Source organism: Antrostomus carolinensis, unplaced genomic scaffold (assembly GCF_000700745.2).
Source record: "Antrostomus carolinensis isolate BGI_N321 unplaced genomic scaffold, ASM70074v2 scaffold17421, whole genome shotgun sequence".
NCBI lineage: Eukaryota > Metazoa > Chordata > Aves > Caprimulgiformes > Caprimulgidae > Antrostomus > Antrostomus carolinensis.
In genome coordinates, this window is record NW_010292259.1 from 47339 (window position 1) to 69317 (window position 21979).

Below are 21979 nucleotides of genomic sequence, written 5' to 3' on the forward strand. Positions count from 1 at the left end.
AGCAATATCTAATAAAAATTGATTAGGACTGGAGATGCTGACTTACTTATCCATTATTTTTATTGTTTATGCCTGGATATCCAGCTTTGTGTCCTCTGAAGCCCACATGTGTAAGCACAGAGTACTTCAAGGAGGCCACTGAGTGCTGCAATGTGGATGCCAGCCTGAGAGTTTAGATCTTTCTCTAGTCTAGGAGCCACATAGTAGCTAAGTAGCTGGATAGGGTGAAGAAGAGACAGCTGGACCTCAAGCAGGAAGTCCCAAATGAAACACTGACCCAAGAGGTGAAAGCAGTCCTTCCTTCACATCACCTCCATGATCTCTGGCAGAGCAGGAAGCTATTTACAATTTGATGAATATGTAAAATGCTTTTGCTAAGCTGTTCTGCAAGACCACTCTGAGTACTGGGGTCAGCCAGCACTCTTCCCCTCAGGGGAGTACATCTATGTGGGAGTCCTAACCACACTGGGAATATATCCAGGTGGTGGAGCCTTCTTCCTGCCGGATGAGCAGCAGCAGGTAATGCCCTTATGAAGGTGTTTGAAGATACCTCTGTCAGGAAAGGAGAAGTCATGGATGAAAGCATAGCTCTAAAGAAGAGGCTGCAGAGATGCAGCCCCAGAAGAGTAAGTTTAAGACAGGGCTTAAAGTGTGACTGTCAGAGCAAACCTGCTTAGAAACCCAGGCCTTTCAACCACGGAGAAGGAGGGAAGGATAAAGGCTGCCAGCATTGTGTTTCATGAGACTTGAAGAGGGATCGTCATTTCTATAAGACTGAGAGGGAAAATGAAACCAAGTGATAGCAAGTTCACACTATGGTGTTGCTATGTGCTGCAAAAGATGCACTATACATCCAAAGAAGGTAACAGAAAGGCTAAATACTTTCTTGGTGTAACTCTACCAAAGCAAGGGAAATATCCCATCTAGCATATGGCTCCTTTGTTCTGAGTGGTCCTCAGAATAAGTTGAATTTCATGTTTGATGGAAATAAACCTACATGGCTTCTGCAAATGAGGAGGGAGTGTCTAGAAATGTCAATGGCACTCTGCAGTAAAATCTCAGGTGAAGTGTTTAATTGAGGGTTTTCAGTGCCTGCAAATTCAGAGACTCCAGAATCACTGGGAATCCACATGAGGTAAGGCAGCACTAGAAGAATGCTCCTGCTTAGAAACCAAAAATATGCTGACAGAATTTATGCAGTTTGGAGCAGGGGGTGAGGGGCAGTTTTTTGGAATTGGCCTGCAGGGGATGGTCATGCCCACTCCAGTGGTTAAACACTGACTCTGCACAGTCCTTCCTGGCTCTGGGAGAGACTGTATCTGAGACAAGGGGTAAATTCTGTGCTGAACTGCACGTTGTACAAATCTGAGTATCCTGGCCATGCTGCTCAAAGTGAAAATGCAAGTAGGTACTACTAAATATCTATTGTAAGGTGGGAGATCTGAACAGACTTTATGGGAAATAGTTGTTTTCTGAACTCACAAAGAGCTGTGGATGTTCAGTTCGCCTTTGGGAACAGAGGTGGGGGGGACTCCCTCCCCATCCTGTGCAATCATACCTCTGCACCATCACTTCTTGGGACTCTTCAGTCTCAAAGTAAAAGCAGCATTTCCTTGAGGTGTATTTCACCTCTGCTGTCCTGGGTCATGCTTCAGCCCACAGGGAGTAGGTCATCTTTCTGTTTTACTCTCCTTGTCTTTCCCTTGTGATGGTAGAAGGCCAGAAGGTAGGGAGAAACCAAGGATACCATGAAGATTCAGCCTTTTTGTAACTTCTCTGACCTGAATGGACCAGTAGATTTTTTTTTATTTTTTTTTTAATGCCACTCCCTATACGTACAGGCTGCAGAATTTCTCCCTGGAACTGGGTTACAGTTTGCTTGCTCTCAAATCACTGCCTGTCAACTTGAATTTAAACTAGATCCTTTGCCAGGTGAGTCTGTTAATGTTACTGGGTGACTGCTTCTAGAGATCCTATTTCTAAGGAGGGCTTGGCCAAGTAGTAGGTGAAGAGTAGAGCCTTAACCAGGTCCATTCAGCAGCCTATCCACATACATGTAGGCTCTGGAAATGCACTCTGAGGTCCTTACTAAGTGACCTAGAACTAAACTGCACATACTGCATATAGATTTTATACTTCCCACAATCCATTTTACATTTCCCTTCTACTGCTGACTTTGGTCCTCATGTGGGAAAAGTTCAAGAGTTTTCATAAAAACAAAATCCTTCCTTGTTAGAAAAGTATATTCCTTCCAAGAAAAGGCATTTACACATGGGAAGCTTGAGGAATGGAAGAGGTAATTATACCACATTTCTCACCAGGCACTTTCTCTCTTTACAGGTAGAATCATAGAATGTATTGGGGTGGAAGGGACCTTCAAAGGTCATGACAGGTACTGACAACAAGCATCCTAACAGCAAAAAAACCTTCCAACTTCACTTGTATAAATCCATGTGGCTTATAAACTGCTTATTAAGTTCTCATCACAGATACACTTTTCTCTTTTCCAAGTGATCTCACACAACCAGTTTATGTTGGACTGCTGACACTTTTGGATCAGCAGTGCCTTTTTGTTCGTGGTGAGGAAGTAATTCAGCGTGACAGACTCTGAACCTGACAAAATCTGAATATTAGACTCTGAACCTGAGAAATCCAGGTGCTGCCAAAAGCACTAAAACATGGCTCAAGAATGACTCAAGAGCGTAAAATGTATAAAGAGACCAAGTAGGACAGCAGATGCAGAAATGGATTTCTGTGCTTTTGCGTCTACTAGTTTGGGGAATTTACTTGGAGAAGATCTGTAGATGAGAACATTATTCTACTTTGGGTATGTATATCTCTAGGAATCAATCCTCAGCATATTTTTTGAGTGAAAGAGAATAACCTGGCTGACAACTATGAGATCCTGCCACTGACTCCTGGTGAAAATCAACTAGGTGGGCTCCTGAGATTCCTAGAAGAAATCCAGATAAAGTAGTTTGCTTCCCCAGTAACTGTTGATCTAACACCTGGTTTTTGTAGGCTCTTAGCTTGCAATGCTGACAGTCATCAAGCCTATACTTACAATTATCAGCAAGATAAAGTAGATAAAATTGTAGAAGGAATGGGCATCCATCACGTAGTACATGATCTCCACCCACCCTTCCAGTGTGATCACCTGCAAAGACAAACAACAACAAGAGAAACAGGAGAGCTTCCAGAGTTCACTCCTCAGTGTATACAGCTATTGCAGGGCTGTTCAATCCAAAGAAGGTGAGAAATAACAATTCATTTCAAGGAGGCCAAATTTCCATTCCAGGAAATCAGCGTGGCACTGTTTGGTGACACTGGCATGTTGTCAAAGCCAGTGAGATCATGCTAGCCCACAGTAGGAATATTTCATTAAAATAATTCATTTCCCTGGATCACAGCGGGGGAAAACCCACAGCAGGTTCTGTGCCCCTTGGACTGGACACTGTGTACAGCTGGCAGAAAAGAAAAAAGGCACGGATTTTAGCTCCCACCTGCAACACATGCTAGGAATTTAAAAAGACAAAAAAACAAAAAAAAACCAACAAAAAATCCCCTCCTTTGCTACAGTGATCTGGGTAGAAGGGAAAACTGATACAAGTCAGTTTGAAGGCTGTAGCTTATTCCAGCAAGGGCCTGGAACAACTCTATGTCCCTCCTCGTCTTCAGGAACACTGTTTATGGTGTGCACTCTGTCTCTTTTGCCAGGGTAGTTACAAGGCCCTTTTCTCTCTGTAGCTGTATCACACCCTACAGAAACCATCACAGAAGCATAGAAAATTTGAGTTGTAAAAAAACGAAAAAGAACTTGAGCCTTGTTAGGAGGTGAACTCAATCTCACCTGAAATATCACAATCCAGGCATACCCAATGTTGTCAAAGTTGATGGCACCCTTGTGCGGGTTGGCGTTGCCTGTACGGCACACATTGTAGTACTGGTTCCAGTTGACACACATGCCACTGATGTTGAACTCTTGCCGGACTGAGCTGTAGTAATAATAATCATCCTTGTCCAAACAACACTCATGGCCTCTCTCCTTCAGTGGCGGTATCTCATGACAGCCCATAATTCCATTGTCTCCTGACAGTGAGCAGATAAAGGGCATCTCATCATCTTCCTCAGGTTGGTAATACGGGGGCAGGACAATGTCACCTTGTCTGCAAGGATAAAAACCACAGTCATAAATTTCCTGTAACAGATATTTTCCCATCAGTGACACTGGTGGAATTGGGAACTGCCCCTGCAGTACCCAGCGCACTGAGTAAGGGGTTGTCCAGGTTTGTTGCCTCAAGAGAAGGGAAGGGAAGACAGGGCTCTAGGAAAACAGGAAATCCATGGGGCGAGTCCCCAGTTTTCAGAGCTTTGCCTGCCATCGGATCACCCCAAGCCAAATTACACCCTCTGCTTGCAAAGAGACAAAGAAAAGTTGGAATGCAGAGATTTGCATTCTGACCACTCTCCCCATTAGCATCAAAGCTAAATCAGATACAGTGATATTAAATAAGTTCATCAGGCTTTACTGTGATGTGTTCATGTATGGAACCATTGATGGATGTGTTTTATAACATTTGGCAGTGAACCTTCTGTACTTCTTAAAAATAAAAAAAAATCCAGCTCATGTATAATAAAGATTGCACAGCTAAGCCTTAAAATTAGGAAATGCAAAGTTAAAATTGACTTAACTTTGATTTTGACTCCTCCTTGACAATTAGCATTATGGGTACAATGTTTCATGACAAGTTCACATGTTTTTTTCCAAATAATGCAAGCACCTTCCAAATACATAAATAATTAAAATCATCTATGCTTGCCTAGCTGGAGATGAGCTAACAATCAGGAAAGTGAAAGGAATAGATTTAAAATTTTCCATTAAACTTTATCTGGTGCATTCTTGCAGTGCTACAACACACAACTTTCACATTGCATGAATCCAGACTTTTTCACTGTATCATTGGAAAAGAACAGGTGTTGATGAAAAAGAAAAGAAAGAAAGTCTCTAATTCTAAACTAAGTGGGACTAAACCACAATGATCTGTCTTAACACATCTACTTCACCAGTGCACTGGGTGCCTGCAGAATTCATTTCTCTAGTAATGGTCAGCCAAAGATTTTCTAGTACCTGTCACTTTGCAGGCTGTGATCCCAATTCACTCCTCAGTTACATCAACTCTGCTTGGATGTAATTACACTCATTAAAGAAGTAGTATCACTGATTTACAGAAAAGACAATCATCCTAAACATTCATTTTTCCCCAAGGAATATATAAACACAGTAAAAGGCAGCTTTAAGCAGCTCCTACTCTCCAACCTTACTGCTGTTCTGCAGATTGTATTTTCACGCTTTTTTTTTTTTCCAATCTGAGATGATCTAAAGCTTCAGAATTGTTTAATCAGTCTAAACTGATCTACAGCTTTAGATTTTTTTAAGCCGTTTAAACTGATAGGACACCTGGGATTAGTATACGGTTTTAAGAAGACATTTTAAAGCCTGAGATCTGCTAAAGCCAGAAAGTCAACAGGAAGAGTTGTGCCTTGGAACTGGTGTTCTGCTCCCCTGGAGGATAATCTAAGAATTCTAAAATTCATTCAGTCTTCCACCCCACTGCCTCTGGGGAGAAGGATAGCCATGATCTGCAGGCCTCCCCCAACCCCCTTCAGAATAGCCCCCAGATACCTGTAATCAACTCCTGTGTCCAGGCTCTCTTTGCCAGAACTGTGCCCACATTTCCCCCTGGTTTATTCACTTTCAGATACTCTTACTTCTACTAGCCCAGCTATAGGACACCTCTTCCAAAAGCCATCCATCCCCGCCGCAGAGCACCTCCCATATGCAATTCTACCCCTGAAGTTTTCTAATAATTTCCCCATGTCCCTCCAAAGGCTCCAGATATAATGCACTACTGTCCAGACAGAGGCACCAAAGATGTCCTTGGAAACATTAGGCAGCATTATGGCTTTCTATAAGACTCCTCTAGTTATTGTTTTCTGAAAAGGAAGCAAGTTCAGGAGAAAGATGGCATAGCTGGTGTTTCAGAGTCTCGACTCCTTCTGGGAGTAGGAGCAGCACCTTGAATCCCTGGGCATGGCTGGAGGAGGAAGCTACTCCAACCTGTGGCTTGATCAAATCCAAAGAGTCCAGGCATCTGTGGACCATGAAGACAAACTAAAACCAGCTGTCTTTTTCCTCCCTTCTTTTCCACTACAAGACGCTCTGCAAAACTATCACCCTACAGCCATTTGGAATAAGCAATACACAGAGAGCCAGGCAGCAGAAGGCAAAAGAGCAGGGAAGGAGAAAGAAATGTCCCTAGAAAAAAGGAAGGAGACAACATCTCCCAGGCACTCACATTGTGAAGTTCTCTTCCATGAAGCAGCGGTTGCGGAGCAGCCCAGCCCACAGCTGCACCCCAATGATGCCAAAGATGAAGAAAACAAAGAAGCAGAGAAGAAGGACGTTCCCCAGCATGGGCAAGGTGTCCAGGAGCAAGTTCACAAGGATGCGCATGCCTGCAGGGATAGAAGAGAACCAGAAGAAGCAAGTGTGGGATGGAGGGACAAAAAAGAGAAAGGAGAAGGAGAAAGGGGGGAAAAAAAGGAGAAAGGGGGGAAAAAAGGAGAAAGGGGGGGAAAAAAGGAGAAAGGGGGGGAAAAAGGAGAAAGGGGGGGGGGAAAGGAGATAGGCAAGGAGAAGGAGAAGGGAAGGAGAAGGAGAGGAGAAGGAAATTTAGAAGACATACACACTTTTTTTTTTTTTTTTAAAAGCAGTGTTGGAAATGAATTACTGCCCAAATGAGAGTGTTGTCCTTTCTTGTCCTAACCTCTACTGACAGGCAACCAGCAGAGCTGCTGTGATGCCATGATCTCTTAACCCTAGGCCTCCATGTGCAACAGCGAGAAAAAAAGGCAATGAGATTTTGCTATCTGACCAATATTCCTCCCTCCCCTTTCCCTGCAGAAATGCAACAGAGAAACAATTCTGTCCTAAAGGTGCATGGCAGCTCAACAGCCCCATCCTCAGACAGCTTGGACTGAAAGTCACCCAGTTCAAACACTCTGTGTTGCAACTTGTGAGAATTCTAATGATGGACCAAGACTAGCCTGCCTAGTGGGATGAACCTCTCCAGCACACGTACACTGGCATAAATTGGTTTTCTCAGTGACCGTATCATCAGGGGACAGTCATGGAGACCACACTCTCCTCTCTTGGCTAGTTCTCCATCCCCAACAGGGCTGGAGCTCACAAGTAGCAGGCATAGCACCTCTGGCCAGTGCAAATGTTTCCAAAAACCTTTTTTATTATTATTTTTAATTACCTAAAACCACAGGAATAATTTGTTATATCTCCCCTAGCTCTTCAGCTCACATAGCCACAAGTATTGGATTGAGAACAGCCCTGAGGAGAAAGACTTGCAGGTACTGGTGGAAGAAAAGCTCAACATGAGCCAGCAACATGCACTTGCAGCCCAGAAGATCAACCGTATCCTGGGCTGCATCAAGAGAATCGTGGCCAGTAGGTCAAGGGGCCAGCAGGTTTTCCTCTGCTCTCCAGGGATGGTGAAAGTCTAGAAATCCTTCTGGGCATTACTGTACTGCCTTCACCCCCACCCACACCTTGTGTGGTGTGTGGTCATCTCAGCCTCCACAGAGGTCCCTTCCCCGAGGGCCCAGGGAATTCCTTCACTGAAGATGTTCCATGTAGGCCAACAAATAATTAGCTAATTAGGTATTAAAAACCAGTTCATTACTTCAGATAGCAGTGGAAGGGAAAAGAGGAGGAGAAGACAAGATTAGGATTCTCTGACAGCCCTTTGAGGCACGAGTTAATCCCCCTTGTGTGCCCAGCATCAAGTAATTAGCCATACTATGCTGTGCATTACGCTCTATCTCTATTCCCTGGGCTGCTCTCAGTACGGAGAGGGGAGGGGAGTGGTGCCTGCGGGCAGCACACAGATGTGGGGTGCCCTCATGCTGAAGGAAGATGGAGAAGGGTGCCTGGTGTGGGACATTGTTCTGGTTTTGCTCAGGAGGTGTCCTGGTTTTCAGCTGAGAGAGCTAATTTTCCTCTTAGTAGCTAGAATAGTGCTGTGTTTTGGTTTCATTATGGGATTTGTTACGTTGATAACTTATTAATGTTTTCAATTGTTGCTGGAAGTTGAAGGATTTTCCAGCCTCCCTGTGTTTTGCTAGTCTGCAGGTGCAAAGGACTAGGGTGAGGGGGAAAGTAAAATTAGCAAACCCAAATTGGCATTTGGATGAGCCAACAGGATATTTCATATATAATGTTATATTCAGTATATTAACAAGGGTTGACCAGAATGCACGCTCTCTGTCTCTCGCGCTCGGACTCTCTCTTCTAGGACTGTGGTTTTCATTTTGGGATTGTCGCTCCGCTGAGATCGTTATCTGGGAACAAGCCAGGCTTTGGTCAGCAGGTGGTGAGCAATTGTACTGTGCATCACTTATTTGTGTATTCTATTATTATTGTTACTATTGTCATTATTATTTGAAGTTTTATTTTATTTCAGTTATTAAATTTTTCTTATCCCAACCTACAAGGTTCCTTACCTTTGCCCCTCCAATTCTCTCCCCTATTCCCTGGGGAAAGGACAGGGAGCAAGCAGCTGTGTGGTATTTGGCTGCCAGCCAAGTTAAACTGCCACAGGAGGGAATGTTTTGGGGACAGATAGGGGTGGGAGAGACAGGAGTGGTATTTGTGGGTAAGTGAAGTGTAAGAAGGAGAAGATGTTTAATGATTGCTACATGGGATCACGCAGGATAAGGAATAATGGCATTAGCTCAACAGCTGGGCTCTGGAGCAGCAGCTAAGCTCTGCTTGCCTGACTGCCCAGCTGTATCAGAAGTCACCAGTTAAGGCAGTTTCTAGACAGTACATCAGTAACTCAGCATGCAGGGACGCAGCTCCAGCCACTCACTGGGGATGGTGGACATGCCATGAGTCACTGATAGCTTTCTGATCTGTCATTGCACAAAGCCCAACAGCATAGCCACAGTGCCCTGCTGCCTGTCGCGGTGACCTGCCAGGCTCCGGAGCAATGCTCTGCACAGCACTTTGACTTTAAGGCCAAACACCCTCACTGCAGTGCAGCATGTTCCCAGCACTAAGCTGCTTCACAGCACAAGCTTGGTAGTTCCCATAAACTGTCCTGGTCAGTACATTAGGGAGAGCCAAGTGACATGGGAAGCTGTGCCAGCAGCACTGCAAAAGGGGGTGATGTTTTCCAGATCAATTGATACTAGCTCCATCTCAGAGCAGAGACAATGGGAAGAATGAGACTGCCCTTAATGCTGAAATGCAGAACAGGTAGAACAAACATCCCCAGCCGAACTTTACAGACAATGTACTTGTTGGGTCAGAATTTTCAAAAACTGATTTTGTCCATGTTCCAAGAGAAGACAAATGACTTGGAAAATTTGCCTGCCTTTTCTTTGGAAAATCCTGCCTGCCTATACATTCTCCATCCTGACTCTCAGAGGGGCTATGGATGGATTGTGCTATCCACAGCTATCAAGAAACATAGTGATTGCCCTCATGCTAGGCCCTCTGGAGTATCTGGGCCCATAACCTAAGAACGAGCAGGTGGCCATCAGGCAAGCAGCCCCAACACTTGGCACCTTTTCCACATCACAAAGAATTTCAGCACTGGTAGGTTCCATTTCAAAGTCCAAACAAAATCCAGTTTTAATTTTTAAAAATCCCCCTGTTGAACAGTCATCCTTCTCTGCCCATTGATGCTGACTGTGGATATGAGATTCATTCTTCCAAAAGGAACAGCACTGAAGCTACACCCATCGAAACATCAACTGTAATTCTCTTATGGGGGCAATCACCTCTAAAACAAATCCATCACTTCACTTTGTGCAAGCCCCTTTTGCTAGACTGCAAAGCAATTCCTCTGGGAAACCATTTTTTTTTTGCCAGAGACGTCAGTTTTCCATCAGATGGGCATCCTCTGTTGAGTTCATCCAGTTAGTGGTGGTACTTCAACTACTACTTCCATATGGATGAAAGGCATAGTGTAAATACAAGCTCAGTACCTTTGTTCTCTCCATTGTTAGCCTCTCCTGCTGCCTGCAACACTCATGCCAGAGTCCCTGAGACCCATCCTCTGCTATGGCATTTTCAGCAGTGCCCCTCCTGCACCTCTGCCATCCCCTATGGGCATGCTGGGGAGAAGCCCTCAGAGCCTCCCCATCCCCTCCTGAGCTGGCAGTCTTGCATGGGTCTCTCCATGGCTGGGGCTGTGCAGTCCCCTGTCCCTGAGAGGGGCTGGTCTGCAGCCACACTAGGGCATCTGCTCAGGGGTCTCCAAAGAAGGATGCTCACTGTCAGGTGTCTGAATGCTTTCATGGGCAGGAGGCGGTGAGCCCCACTCAGGCAGGGCCCTCAAAGCAGTGTGTTTTGGGGTCTGCACAGCCTGACCAAGAGCCAGTTGCAAACAGTCCCTGGTTTCTCAAGCACTCACAAGGTGTGGGGGAAGAGGAAGAAAGGCTGAAAAGCCTGAGGATGGAGGGTGATGATTTACTGCAGACCCTGGTGGCTGAGATAACAAGGTCTCTAAAGCAGTTGTAGGGCAATAGAAATGGGCAGAAGGCATATCTGTCAGTGCAGCTTTGGGAGCAACATGCCCTGGAGAACTGGGACACCTCTCTTTTCCCAGGGGCCTTCGCTGGACAAGACCCCATCCACAGCAAAACCAGAACATCTTGCATGACAACTTCTGGAAGGTGCTCAAAAGCCAGTTCTTTGGCAAAGTCCTGCTGCTGCCTCCTTCCTACCTTCTGCCACCTCTGCCCGCTCCTCGTCCCCTTTACTTTTGTCTTGCTTTGCCCACATCACTGTGCCTCTGCACTGCTCTGCAGCGTCGGTGCGCACATCTCCTGGCCTCCCTCCCCACTGCTGCTTTTCCCTGCATCCTCATTTGTCCTTTATCATTGGCAGAGCAAAAAAGCCATGCTGGCTCACAGTAAGGAGGCAATATGAAAAGGACAATGACCTTTTCTGAAGCAGCCTTTCAAAAAAGGAGACGTTGCCTAAGAAAAGAAAGGAAGAGGGGTCAGGCAGTCTGGAGGAAAAGCAGGGAGGGAGAGCATTGATGAAGCAACATTCACCAACCAAACAGGCTCCCAGGGCATCAAATATGAAAAGGTTTAGCTCTTCAAGGGAAAGAAAAGCTAGAAACATGAAATATTCATGAGTGCCAGGTGTGGGCTCTGAAAGGCCTTTTCTCTTCCCCACTCACCCTCACAAGGAGATGAAGGGAAAGGAGGAAACAAAATAGCATTATATGTGGGCATCCAAGGAAGGATCCTCAGGAAATGATGCTCAGATAATGCTTCCCTCCTGCTCACCCATGCCCTTGGGCAAAGGGTGGGGAAGGGTGCTGAATGGGACCTCGCTGCAGGGCTCCTCCTGGTAGGATATTCTGCAGGAGGAAAGCCACAGCACCACAAAGATGTGTTCACTGCTCCAACACAGCAGTGGATGTTGGGGGGGCGGGGAGTACATAGCAGAGATAATAAGTGGCAGGAGGGTGAGAGGAGAGCTGAGGAGTGAGCTGTCAGAGGGAAGCACTGGGCCGAGCAAAGTCAAAAGATGAAACGAAGTGGCTGAACTCCCTCCTGGGTTCAGGCAAAGCAAACCCTCTGCCTTACCCCAGCAGCATCCAGAGGCCCTTCCTGACAAACTCTGCAGACATTACAGTGACCGCAGCTCCCTCCAGACACCGGCCATCAACATAGATTAGCCTGGTCGTCACAGCTAAGCAGACTCACCCGACATGTGCCAGCCCCAGGGAAAGCGCGGCGGTGGCAGCGAGCAGCCAGGGCAGGGCTGGGGAGGAGGTGAGCTCCAGGCAGCTGGAGCCAGCCATGCAGTGCAGGTATGCCTGGCAGCGTACCACCACCTCCCCCTGCTCTTGCTCACCATCACTATGTCACTTTGCCTTCTGGCTTGCCTCTTTCCAAGAGTGAGGACCAACAGCTGAGCTGATTCACTTCCTAACACTAACCACTCTCATCTGAATGGGGAACCAGCTCAGGAGAGGGTAGGAAACCCTGTGCTTTCTTGTTTCTTATATCTCACCCACCTCTGAGGCTTTTGAGTCCCACCTAGCTCTACAGGGAGGAACAAAGTTCATGTATGCAGTCAAAAGGAGACAGTGGTTTGAGGCAATCAGTCCCTCGCTTAGAGTAAACCAGACAAAAGAGAATATAATTCTCAGCACCCTCATTCTCATCTTATCTGCATCGCGGACCAAGCCACCAACTGTAATTTTAACTGAAGCAAAAGCAAATCTCTTCCCCAGCAGCACTCGTGACTGTAGCTGGCAGGACACTTTGCAGAATGCAGAGACTGAAGCATCGTTCTGTCCCTCAGCCAGGTTGCTTGTCCAAGCATGCCTTCTTTCCTTCCTCCCCTGCCTCAGGACACATGGCAGTCCACCCAACTAGCATAGGGTTGGCAGGATTTTCCTGTGCACGCTCCTTTACAGGAATTTTCAGAACTGAGGAACCATTCCAGCAGATAGATTGCATTTGTGCAGAAAGCACACAGAGAGAGATGCACCTTTTTTTGCGGCCAACTCCTGTAGGTAAAATAATCTCAGTCTGTTTGTGCAGTGCAAACTGGTGCTCCAAATCATGGCCCTCTCCTCACTGATCTCTTGCTGATCTGAGGTTTAGCTGTCATTTCACACATTACATTCATTTACATTGGCTAAAACGTGGGGCCAAAAAACTGCAAAGAGAAACCAGTCAGGTGTATGTGCAACACTGCCAAGTTCATGGTTATTATAATAAACACCTTCCCTCACCACTTACATAATTTTCCTTTTGCTACATTCCTCCTGAGGCCTCTCTTGCAAACATATGTGTTAGCGAGAGGAGCTCAGCTGGAACAGTTGGTGTCCAGTTCCAGATGCCTTCTCCTCAAAATGTAAAGCCAGCCTCACTCACATTGCAGACCGTCACCCCCTGCTTTGCACTAATGCAAGAGAGAGCATGTCCAGGTGGCCTGCTTGACTCAGATTAAATGAACCCTATGGAAAAACTGGTCTTAAGCCAGCTTCAGTGCTAAAGAAATGCTGCCCCAGACACAAATGCAAAACACTGGCCTTGTTTAGAGACAAGTCTTTCCATTGATGTCTCTGTCAGGTTCCCAGTGTGTTTGTAGGATACATTTAGGACTTGCAGGTTGTCAGCATGATCCATAGCTTAGGAGCGCCACTAAGTTCCTCGCCAACACCCCACTCTTGCCTTGCTGACCACAGAAAATATTAAAGCACGACCTTTCCAGCACTTACAAAGCTTCACCCAGTACAAAAAAAACTGTTGTTCATTTTCTCAGTAGCACGGCCACATCGAGCCTTGCCTTGGTGCAGTGACTTCCCTTAGTATACTGAATCAAGTTCAAGAATTAAGTGTCCTCAGTCCTTACCTTTAAAGTACTCCTCAGCCTAAGCCCGAGGTAGCCAAAAAAGAGACTATAGCTCTAGGAAAAAAACTGCTGGTCAAACAGTTCACCCTGCTGGGACAACAGAGCTCTCCAGAGTATGTTTAAAGTGTACTGATACAAGAGAAAGAGCTCTCTCAAGCTTGCTCTGAGAAACAATTTCCTCGGGAGCCAGTGACTAGCACAGACCTTTTCACTCTGAGAGCAAGATGCTTACCTTAGATGGATCAGGTCAGGGCAACACTAACATCAAAAAGAAAAGGAAGAAGAGGAAAAAAATATATCACCTGCAACACCCCCCAATACACACTCAGTTGAACAACCACCAAAAGGAGAGTGCAAATGAAACCTGAGGCATGCTGTTTTCCTTCAGGGGAAGATGAGAAAACAAACACATAGGTGCTGCATGGCCATGATGTTCAGCACACCACCGAAAGGGGCTCAGGTGCCAGAGCTCAGTCTCGATATTCTGAATCCTTCAGAGCTCTCCTTTCCTACCTGCCCATCAAATGTCATATGCACATCAAGGAAATAGGACCCTCCAAGTGAGGCTGAGCAGACAGAAGTGTCAGCAACCTTGAAATTAATAATTCTTTTTAGCATGGTATATAGCAACAAGTCACATAGAGCCCTGGCCTGGCTCATACCACAAGTAGTTATTGCCACATTTCTTTGCTGGAGATCTGCAATAAACCCTACAGAGAAACAGGCACCACATCTTTGGAGAATGCTATGAAAAATACACACCAAGGTAATGAAAAATTATCTTCTCACCAGATCATAAATAACGCCAAAAATGAACAGTGGCTTGAAGGGTCAGACTATAGTTGCAACTTTCAAGCCTTTCACAGAAGACAGGTGGTCTAAATAGCAGTCTCAAGCTCTCATATTTCACAGCTTTGTCCAAGATGCACAAGACCCAGTGCACAAAATAGTTCTCCCTGCCGAGGTGGAGCCTCACCAGTCCTACAGAGGGACCAGAAACCAGAGCCATGCCAAGTGGAGCTACCAGGTGCTTTGAAGAAGCAAGCTCAGAGGTAAGGCCTCCTAATTGTAGGCCTGACCCCAGCATTACTGTGGCCTTAAGAATGAGGGCAAAATCCAGAGTGTATTTACCATAACACCTAAATGCTGACACCTCTGGAAAAAAAGGATGTCAGTCCAAGCCATACTATGATCCAAAAAGAAAGCTGCACCCCATTATGGATGCTGTGAGCCCAGCTAAGGTCCATGGATAGCAACAGAAAGCCCTTCCACCACAGAAACATTCAGTATGTGCCATTGTAGCATGACTGGTAGTCACGTAACCTGTGACATGAGCAGAAACGGATGCAGGCAAAGGTCTCAGTCTGGAGCTCCCTTCTTCACTCTCTTACTGCATTAACCCCTTGCAAACTTTGGGCTGTTAAGTAACCTTGTCCTGGAGAGTAATGCCAGATGTCAGGTTATTTCTTAGAGAGGTGTCTCTCTGGGGGATTGCTGTTGTTCTGTTTTTTCCTAATACTGAACATCTAATAAGCAACACCTACTACCACCTGCTACTGTTGTTCATTCACTGATCATCTCATTTTTCCCCATTTATCACTGCAATAATGACTGCATTCACTTTCCGTGAAAACTCTATTAAAAACATACAGTGACAGCTTTTCTTTCAGAATTGCAGGGGTCACCCAAAACTGGGGACAAAAGGTAACTCCAGTGCCGTGGCTGTGAGCCACTTGCTTCTGTTCTATAAATACCCTTAACTTCTTTACACATCTCTAGTACTGTGTAAGTAGAACAGACTAATGCAAAGTATTATGTAAAACAGTGTTAATGCAACTGCTGGTTAAGATTTAAGGGAGCTAATTTCTTCTTGCTGTCACTAGCATGAATCATGTTTCTTTCTACTGCAGGCAGGTAAAATGTGTGTGAAGAGGCGAATCAGGCCCGAAATATACAAAGATTGAGAAATTTAAGGTTATGGCTGTAAATTGCCCTGCCCACACACACGAAGTGTAATTTGCATTAGTGTAATATGACATTATCTTTCACCCCATAATACACTGTCATTATTGCTCACATTTCCATGGTATCCATTGCTTGATAGGTCCCATGGGACAGATTTTGCAAAACAACTCAGCTCCCATTTAGGCAGCAAAATACGTGGCTGGGCTTTCGAGAGTGCTGTGTACACTGGAGGCTGAGCTTGTTTGAACAGGTAGCAGAATTGTCACAATGGGAGCTGTGAGGCGCTGAGCATTTTTTAAATTCTGGCAGTGCAGGTTCCCCTAGAGGAGAAGGAAGAAATAAAGATTCCAGCAAAGGTCTCTTTATGACTGGTTTTTGGTTTGGTTTTTTTTCCAGGCTTGCTTTACTTCCAATAATGCAAACTCCGAAGTGCTGTTGCTAACTCTTGTGATTTTTATCAGGAGTCTTGGGATGAGTAGCGTAAATCATCAGGCATGAAATCTTGCTATGACTTGTCAATCTTGGATCACAGTAAAAAAAAAAAAAAAAAAAAAAAAAAAAATTGTTTCGATTCCTCACTACTATGGAGGCAAAAAAGAGGACTACAAGATCTGAATCACAGATCTAAAAGTCTGAAAACCACAGGAAAAATAAAAATAACCTGTGAATTTTTTTTTCCTTTTTTCAAATCTCATGGTTTTAAACCCATCTGACAACCTGCAAGCACACAATTTGTGACTTTTGAATACTTGTTTATAATAACAGTGAAATTGAGCAGACTGATTCAAAGAGGGAAAGATTACTTTCTCCCATGATCTGTGACCACACAAAAAAGGGACCAAACAATGTACGGTACAAAATAAGGCATTATCAGGTCTACGTTTCCTGTTCTTCAGTGTTCCCCAGCTCCCTGCCATGATGCTACACTAGCACAGAGATATAATTTTCTTTTTGTTTTAGTTTGGGTTTTTTTTCTCCCAAATTTACTTTGATTATCCATCTAAACACATGGTAGTATACTGCACACTGTGGAATGCACAAGAAAAACAGCACTGAGATTTGACTTACAAACCCATCTAGAGTATTTATCTAAGAGTCAATAGACTTTCTTTATACAAGTCCTTTCCTTTGTTTCAGTTTTGATTTCCTCCCCCCTTCTCTCCCTCTACCCCCACTTTCTCTGCATTATTCTGTGCACAGAGGTGCATCACACCTTCGTGTGCTGTGCCCAAACTCTGCCACTTGCCCCCTGTGCATTTCTCCTTCAAGCCTTGCTCCTTCTCTGCACTCCTCTCTATTGATCCTCATACTGCTCTGCTCCCCCAACACTGTTTTCCTCTATCTGAAACACATCTGCCTGGAAAGTGCTGCTCTGAGTTACATCGGAGCTCTGTCTCTGATCTGCCCCCCTCTCCAAGGAAATGCATCCTTTAATGGTCTGCTTTGGGCATAAATCACATTGCTCTCTTCAGTGCTTTGCTCCACTTAGCTAGGAGACTGGGTTAGAAAGCAAGGATATATAGACTGAACTCGACCCCACTGGTCAAGTGCATCCCCTGTCAGCTTTTCTCCATCCTTTCACTGCCTGCCTGCCTGGGACAGAGCCTACAGAAAGCCGTTAGCTTCATCTTTGAATGCATTTGAGTCACAGATAACCTGACCAGGGAATGAAAAGGGCTTTTTGACCTCTTAAGTTTTGTGTATGGATGCTGCAAGAGAACATCACACTTGTCCCTGTACTAACCTGCTCAGGACTGCAGCTGTGTGTGGATAAATCTCTGTGCGTACACATTTGCATATGGTTGTATAGTTTGCATGTCACTGAGATGTGATAATAAGTATTATAACTGTGTCCAGTTCTGGAGCCCCCAACACAAGAAAGAAATGGAGCAGCTAGAACAAGTCCAGAAGAGGGCCACAAGGGTGATCCGAGGGCTGGATCACCTCTCCTGTGAGGACAGGCTGAGAGAGTTGGGGCTGTTCAGCCTGGAGAAGAGAAGGCTCCGGGAAGACCTTATAGCGGCCTTCCAGTACCTGAAGGGGTCTACAAGAAAGCTGGGGAAGGACTTTTCATAAGGGCAGTTAATGACAGAACAAGGGGAAATGGGTTTAAGCTGAAAGAGGGTAGGTTTAGATTAGATATTAGGAAGAAGTTCTTCACTGTGAGGGTGGGCAGACACTGGAACAGGTTGCCCAGAGAAGTTGTGGCTGGCCCCCCCCCGGGAGTGTTTAAGGCCAGGCTGGATGAGGCTTTGAGCAACCTGGTCTAGTGGAAGGTGTCCCTGCTTATGGCAGGGGGGTTGGAACTGGATGATCTTTAAGGTCCCTTCCAACCCAAACCGTTCTATGATTTACAGAGCAGCTTATAAAAAGAATTGTGGTTGGGCTAAGTTTGAATATTTGGAAAATACAACAATATCTGAGTTTCTTTTATTGCTTCACAAATAAAGCCATGAGGGGAAAAAATGTACTTCCAAAAGATTCAAATTGAAGAGTACATTTTTTGAAAAAGAATTAACGTTGGAAAAGAGCAAGCAAGTGACAGTCCTCTTTCAGAAAGACGAAGGCATCTAAAGGAAAGACCCAGGAGGGGCGGTGGTTGTCTTAGAAGAGGAATCTCGTAATCCCTTTGCATTTCCACCTGCTAGGGCAGGACTGTGCCTGTCAAACGTGCTTGCTTTTTGTCTGATCTAGCTATAAATGAGACTGTTTTACAGCCTAATATATCTCAGTCAGAACCTAATTTCACACATGCTCATCAGTGAAATTAGTTATTCAAAAACACATTTAGAGAAATAAATGTCATCAGTTTTCCCCCGTGCCAAGTGTAGGGTTCATAGCCAGACCACTCTGTCTTAGGCACTGTTACAGTACCAAACGCATGGAGCTCGGTGTGCGAAATGCAGATGTGAGGCAGGCATATAAATACAAAACATCTGCTTTTCTCATTCCAGGGTTCAGGTCCTTCAGACTATTTTTATATTGATGCTTTGGTCTGGTGAGCTGAATGCAGGGTTAGAGTTAGGAGATGTCAGTTGTACTCCCAAGTCTGCTGATGACACTCACTGGGTCTCACTCACCTAGTCTGAAACATTAAAAAGATTAAACCAACAAGCCTTGGTTAATACCTCTGAGATCTGTAGTAGAAAACTCCATTCTATTTGGACCTATGGAGCTACTATAATAACAGTTATTAATAAAGAAAAATCGAGCCTGACCAAGATTATCCTACACAATACTTTTATTAGCAAAAAATGCTATTTCATGGAAATGGAAATACTTCAGTGTTGTGATAGTTCTTGAAACACCATTTAGCAGAAAGAAAAAGAAGACAAGAGGAGAAGAAAGCATTGTTATACCAGAATGGCATGGTTGAGGTTTTTTAATTTTTAAACTTCTTTGTCATGACAAAGTATAGGAAAAAAAAATCAAAAAGCCAAACAAACCACCTAAAATTAGGCGGAATAAAACCTTATCAAAATGGATGGGAAATGCTTATTCTTGTTCTGACTGGGAAAAAAACACCTTTACAAAGAGCAGAACTTCCCACAAATATGAAATTCTATTTCCTGCACAGCTAGTAATAAGAATATAACATTATATTTCTAATGCCTATACCTTCACATAAGTATTACTGTACTTACACACCAAGTATTAGCACATGTATACACTTTCTATTCAATAAAGTTGCTATGCAACACTCTGCAACAGACTCCTTCACTTCCGTAGTGTGCTCAGCTGAAGTAATCTGCTTCCAAATGATGAATCAAGTTACTAAATTGTAAGTGGAAACTGGAAGACATCAAAAACAATGCAAGCACTCTTCTTTGCATAAGACCAATGCGACAAGAAAGAGTAAACTGAAAAAATAAAAAAACAAACATTTTCTGCTCCAACGTCAAAAAAAGTAACAACAGAAGTGAAAGAAATTCAAATAATCAGAAATGACTACAGACTCCCTGCTCAAAAGCAGGCAGAAATAAAACAAAACCAGCCTCCCCTCCCCAAACCTTGTGCCTTACCATAAGAAGAAGGGATGAAAGAGCTAGCAGAAACAGCGTTTCACCTAGCAACCTGCCACACAATCACAAAAGGATAATAACAATAAATGGATGTGGAATTTCACCCCAAGCCCAGAACACAAGACATGCCCAGAGCAGAAAGGGACTACCTCTGACAGAGACCTATAGGGTATATTTTTTCCCTCTTTACACTTATTCTGTGAGTTTTACAGCCTAATTACCAACTGGGTGGCAAACTACTTTCTTAATGGACATTTTTCACTTTTTGGTTACACCGAATGTCCTTTTCTTCTGTCAAGATCCACTGTCCTTTACACTATACATAATGAGTACAGCACATACAAATAACATTTGTCAGCTCCTTGTAGGCTATTGTTGCAAAGCTTCTCAAGTCTCACTGTAAGGAAGGGCTTTCAGTAATAAGTTAAGAATGAACACAGCTAAGCAGAATTTAGACATATCCAATTTGGGCATTTATACTTCAGCCTTGCCCACCTGCTAAGAACATAAAATAAGGTTATTTAACAGATAATACTTTTTCCTCCACCATGTCACTACTGTTTCCTTAGATGCATTCTGAATTTCTCCCCTCCTAATTTTCCGGCTTTGCTTCTTTTTTTTTTTGCTTCGTGTTGTATGAAATTTCTCCCGAATTTCCCAAGAAATTTCTCATTTCAGTATGTGGACTTTTCAAATGCTGGCTGATTATTATCATGTTACTGTTCTTTTGGTGCTAAATAAGCTACCCAGACCACTTCAGCACTCTTCCACTCAGTGGCAGTAATCACTCGGGTTCCTAATCACTTTGTCCATTCTTCTGATAATAAACTGCCATTATTCAGTCCACATGGCCAGACTCCTCTGTGAAAATTGGTCCCTGCCTGGGAGCCCACGTGGAAGCTTTTGAAATGGCCACTGGTGAACACTGGACCACACTGTCCCATCACAGCCTTCAGAATATGGTCAAATATCTGCCTTCAGGATTAACCCCCCTGCCCCTCCCCAAAGATCTCACACTCCCACCAAGACTTCAGTCTCCCTCTGCCTCCCACTGTGTTATTCCCCTCTTCTTTTGCTAGCATTTACAACACCTCCAGCTTAGTATAATCAGTACATGTCACTAATAGACATTCCTCTTGCTTCAGATCAGTAATGAAGAACTTTAAAAAGACATTAAAAAATTTGTGGCCAAAGATCCCATTAATTAAGTTTGTTGTACCCCACTAGGCACCTTCTTCCAATGCAGCTCATTCACATTTATCACAAGCCTTTGTTTACAGCCTCTTCACCAGTTTTCAACCCTCAAGTCAGTGCTTCCTCTCCAAGGGAATCTGATTTCTTTAAAAAAAAAAAAAAAAAAAAAAAGGCAGGATGTCTTTCTTCCAAAATGTTCTCTGCATATAACCACAGATTTATGTAGCAAGAAAGATACATAAAGATTTAACCACAGAGTGGAAATTAAAACAGCATTAATTTCATACAGGTAGAGTTTTATACTGATAAAAGGAGCAGACAGGCAGTATCACAGCTGGGACAGTCAGGGGAAATTCAACAGCCTGTGCTCTACAAAGGTCAGGCGAGAGGATCGAAAGCATCCCTGGTGCCTCTGCACGGATGGAGTGGGTCCTTGGTGGGTCAGTTCTGATGCAGCTCACACCGCTCCTCCCTGGGGCAGCTCCTGCTGGCGAGGGGACAACTCCAGCTGTTCCAGCCAATAAATAGGAATAAAACAAGGCCTCAACTTTTTGCTTTGCTCCTTACCACTGGCGTCCAGCAATTAATATGGCAGATGTCTACAGGAGTCAATTGGATATCGTTCAAGATGTTCCCACTTGCCACCAAGGTTAAGTATATCCTGATAAAAGGGATCAGCCTCAGAGTGGTCTTTGAGCACAGACTCATGGGACTCCTTATGAAGCAGGGAGGAAGGGGCAGCATGCAGCATAACATGAGGACGGTGCTGGCCTCATACAGCTGGCTATACGCTTCTTGGAAGAGGGGAGCCTGCCATGCACGACCTCCAGGCCACCCCCTCACAGAAGAGATGCCCCCTGACACCACAGTGCAGGCCCACAGCCAGGACTGTGGCTGGCTTCCAACCCTCTCCTCTCTGGAGAAGGGCCAGAAAGGTGGAGACAGCCTGGGGGAGTTGTTTTGCTGACAGCTAATAGCCAAAAGGTTGTTCTTGGCTCCCATCTTTATCACCCCACAATAGACCTGTTACAAGCCTGGGTGTGCACTCAGTGCCCAAACGGCTGCTCCTCTGCCTGTGGCTCTCCTGCCATGTTAGGCACACAGGACTGTGCCTCAGTTCCTCCATCACACCTTTCAGCACCCTCTGTCCCTGGCTATTGCTCAGAGATAAAAATACACCCAGGAAGAAGGACAAGTCCTCTTTCTAGAATAGCTTTGTATGGAGACAGAGACCCTGAAATCTGTCTCCATAGCATGTTCAAGAAATAGGTATCATTGTGAAAGTTACTTTGGTGCAAGGGAAAGCATACGATACAGACTGGGAGATCAACTG

The 21979-nt window shown here is 44.7% G+C and overlaps 1 protein-coding gene across 1 annotated transcript in view; it reads right to left on the reverse strand.

Moving 5' to 3' along the window:
* CACNA1I (calcium voltage-gated channel subunit alpha1 I) overlaps positions 1 to 21979 on the reverse strand; it is a gene marked incomplete at its 3' end in the record, with an annotated part of 89522 nt that overhangs the window by 47330 nt on the left and 20213 nt on the right. The window contains exons 4-6 of the mRNA XM_029087198.1: positions 6357 to 6516; positions 3851 to 4166; positions 3065 to 3157 (exon numbers count right to left, since the gene is read on the reverse strand). Of these exons, the coding sequence (XP_028943031.1) occupies positions 3065 to 3157; positions 3851 to 4166; positions 6357 to 6516 (569 nt within the window). The remainder of the gene's footprint in view (positions 1 to 3064; positions 3158 to 3850; positions 4167 to 6356; positions 6517 to 21979) is intronic.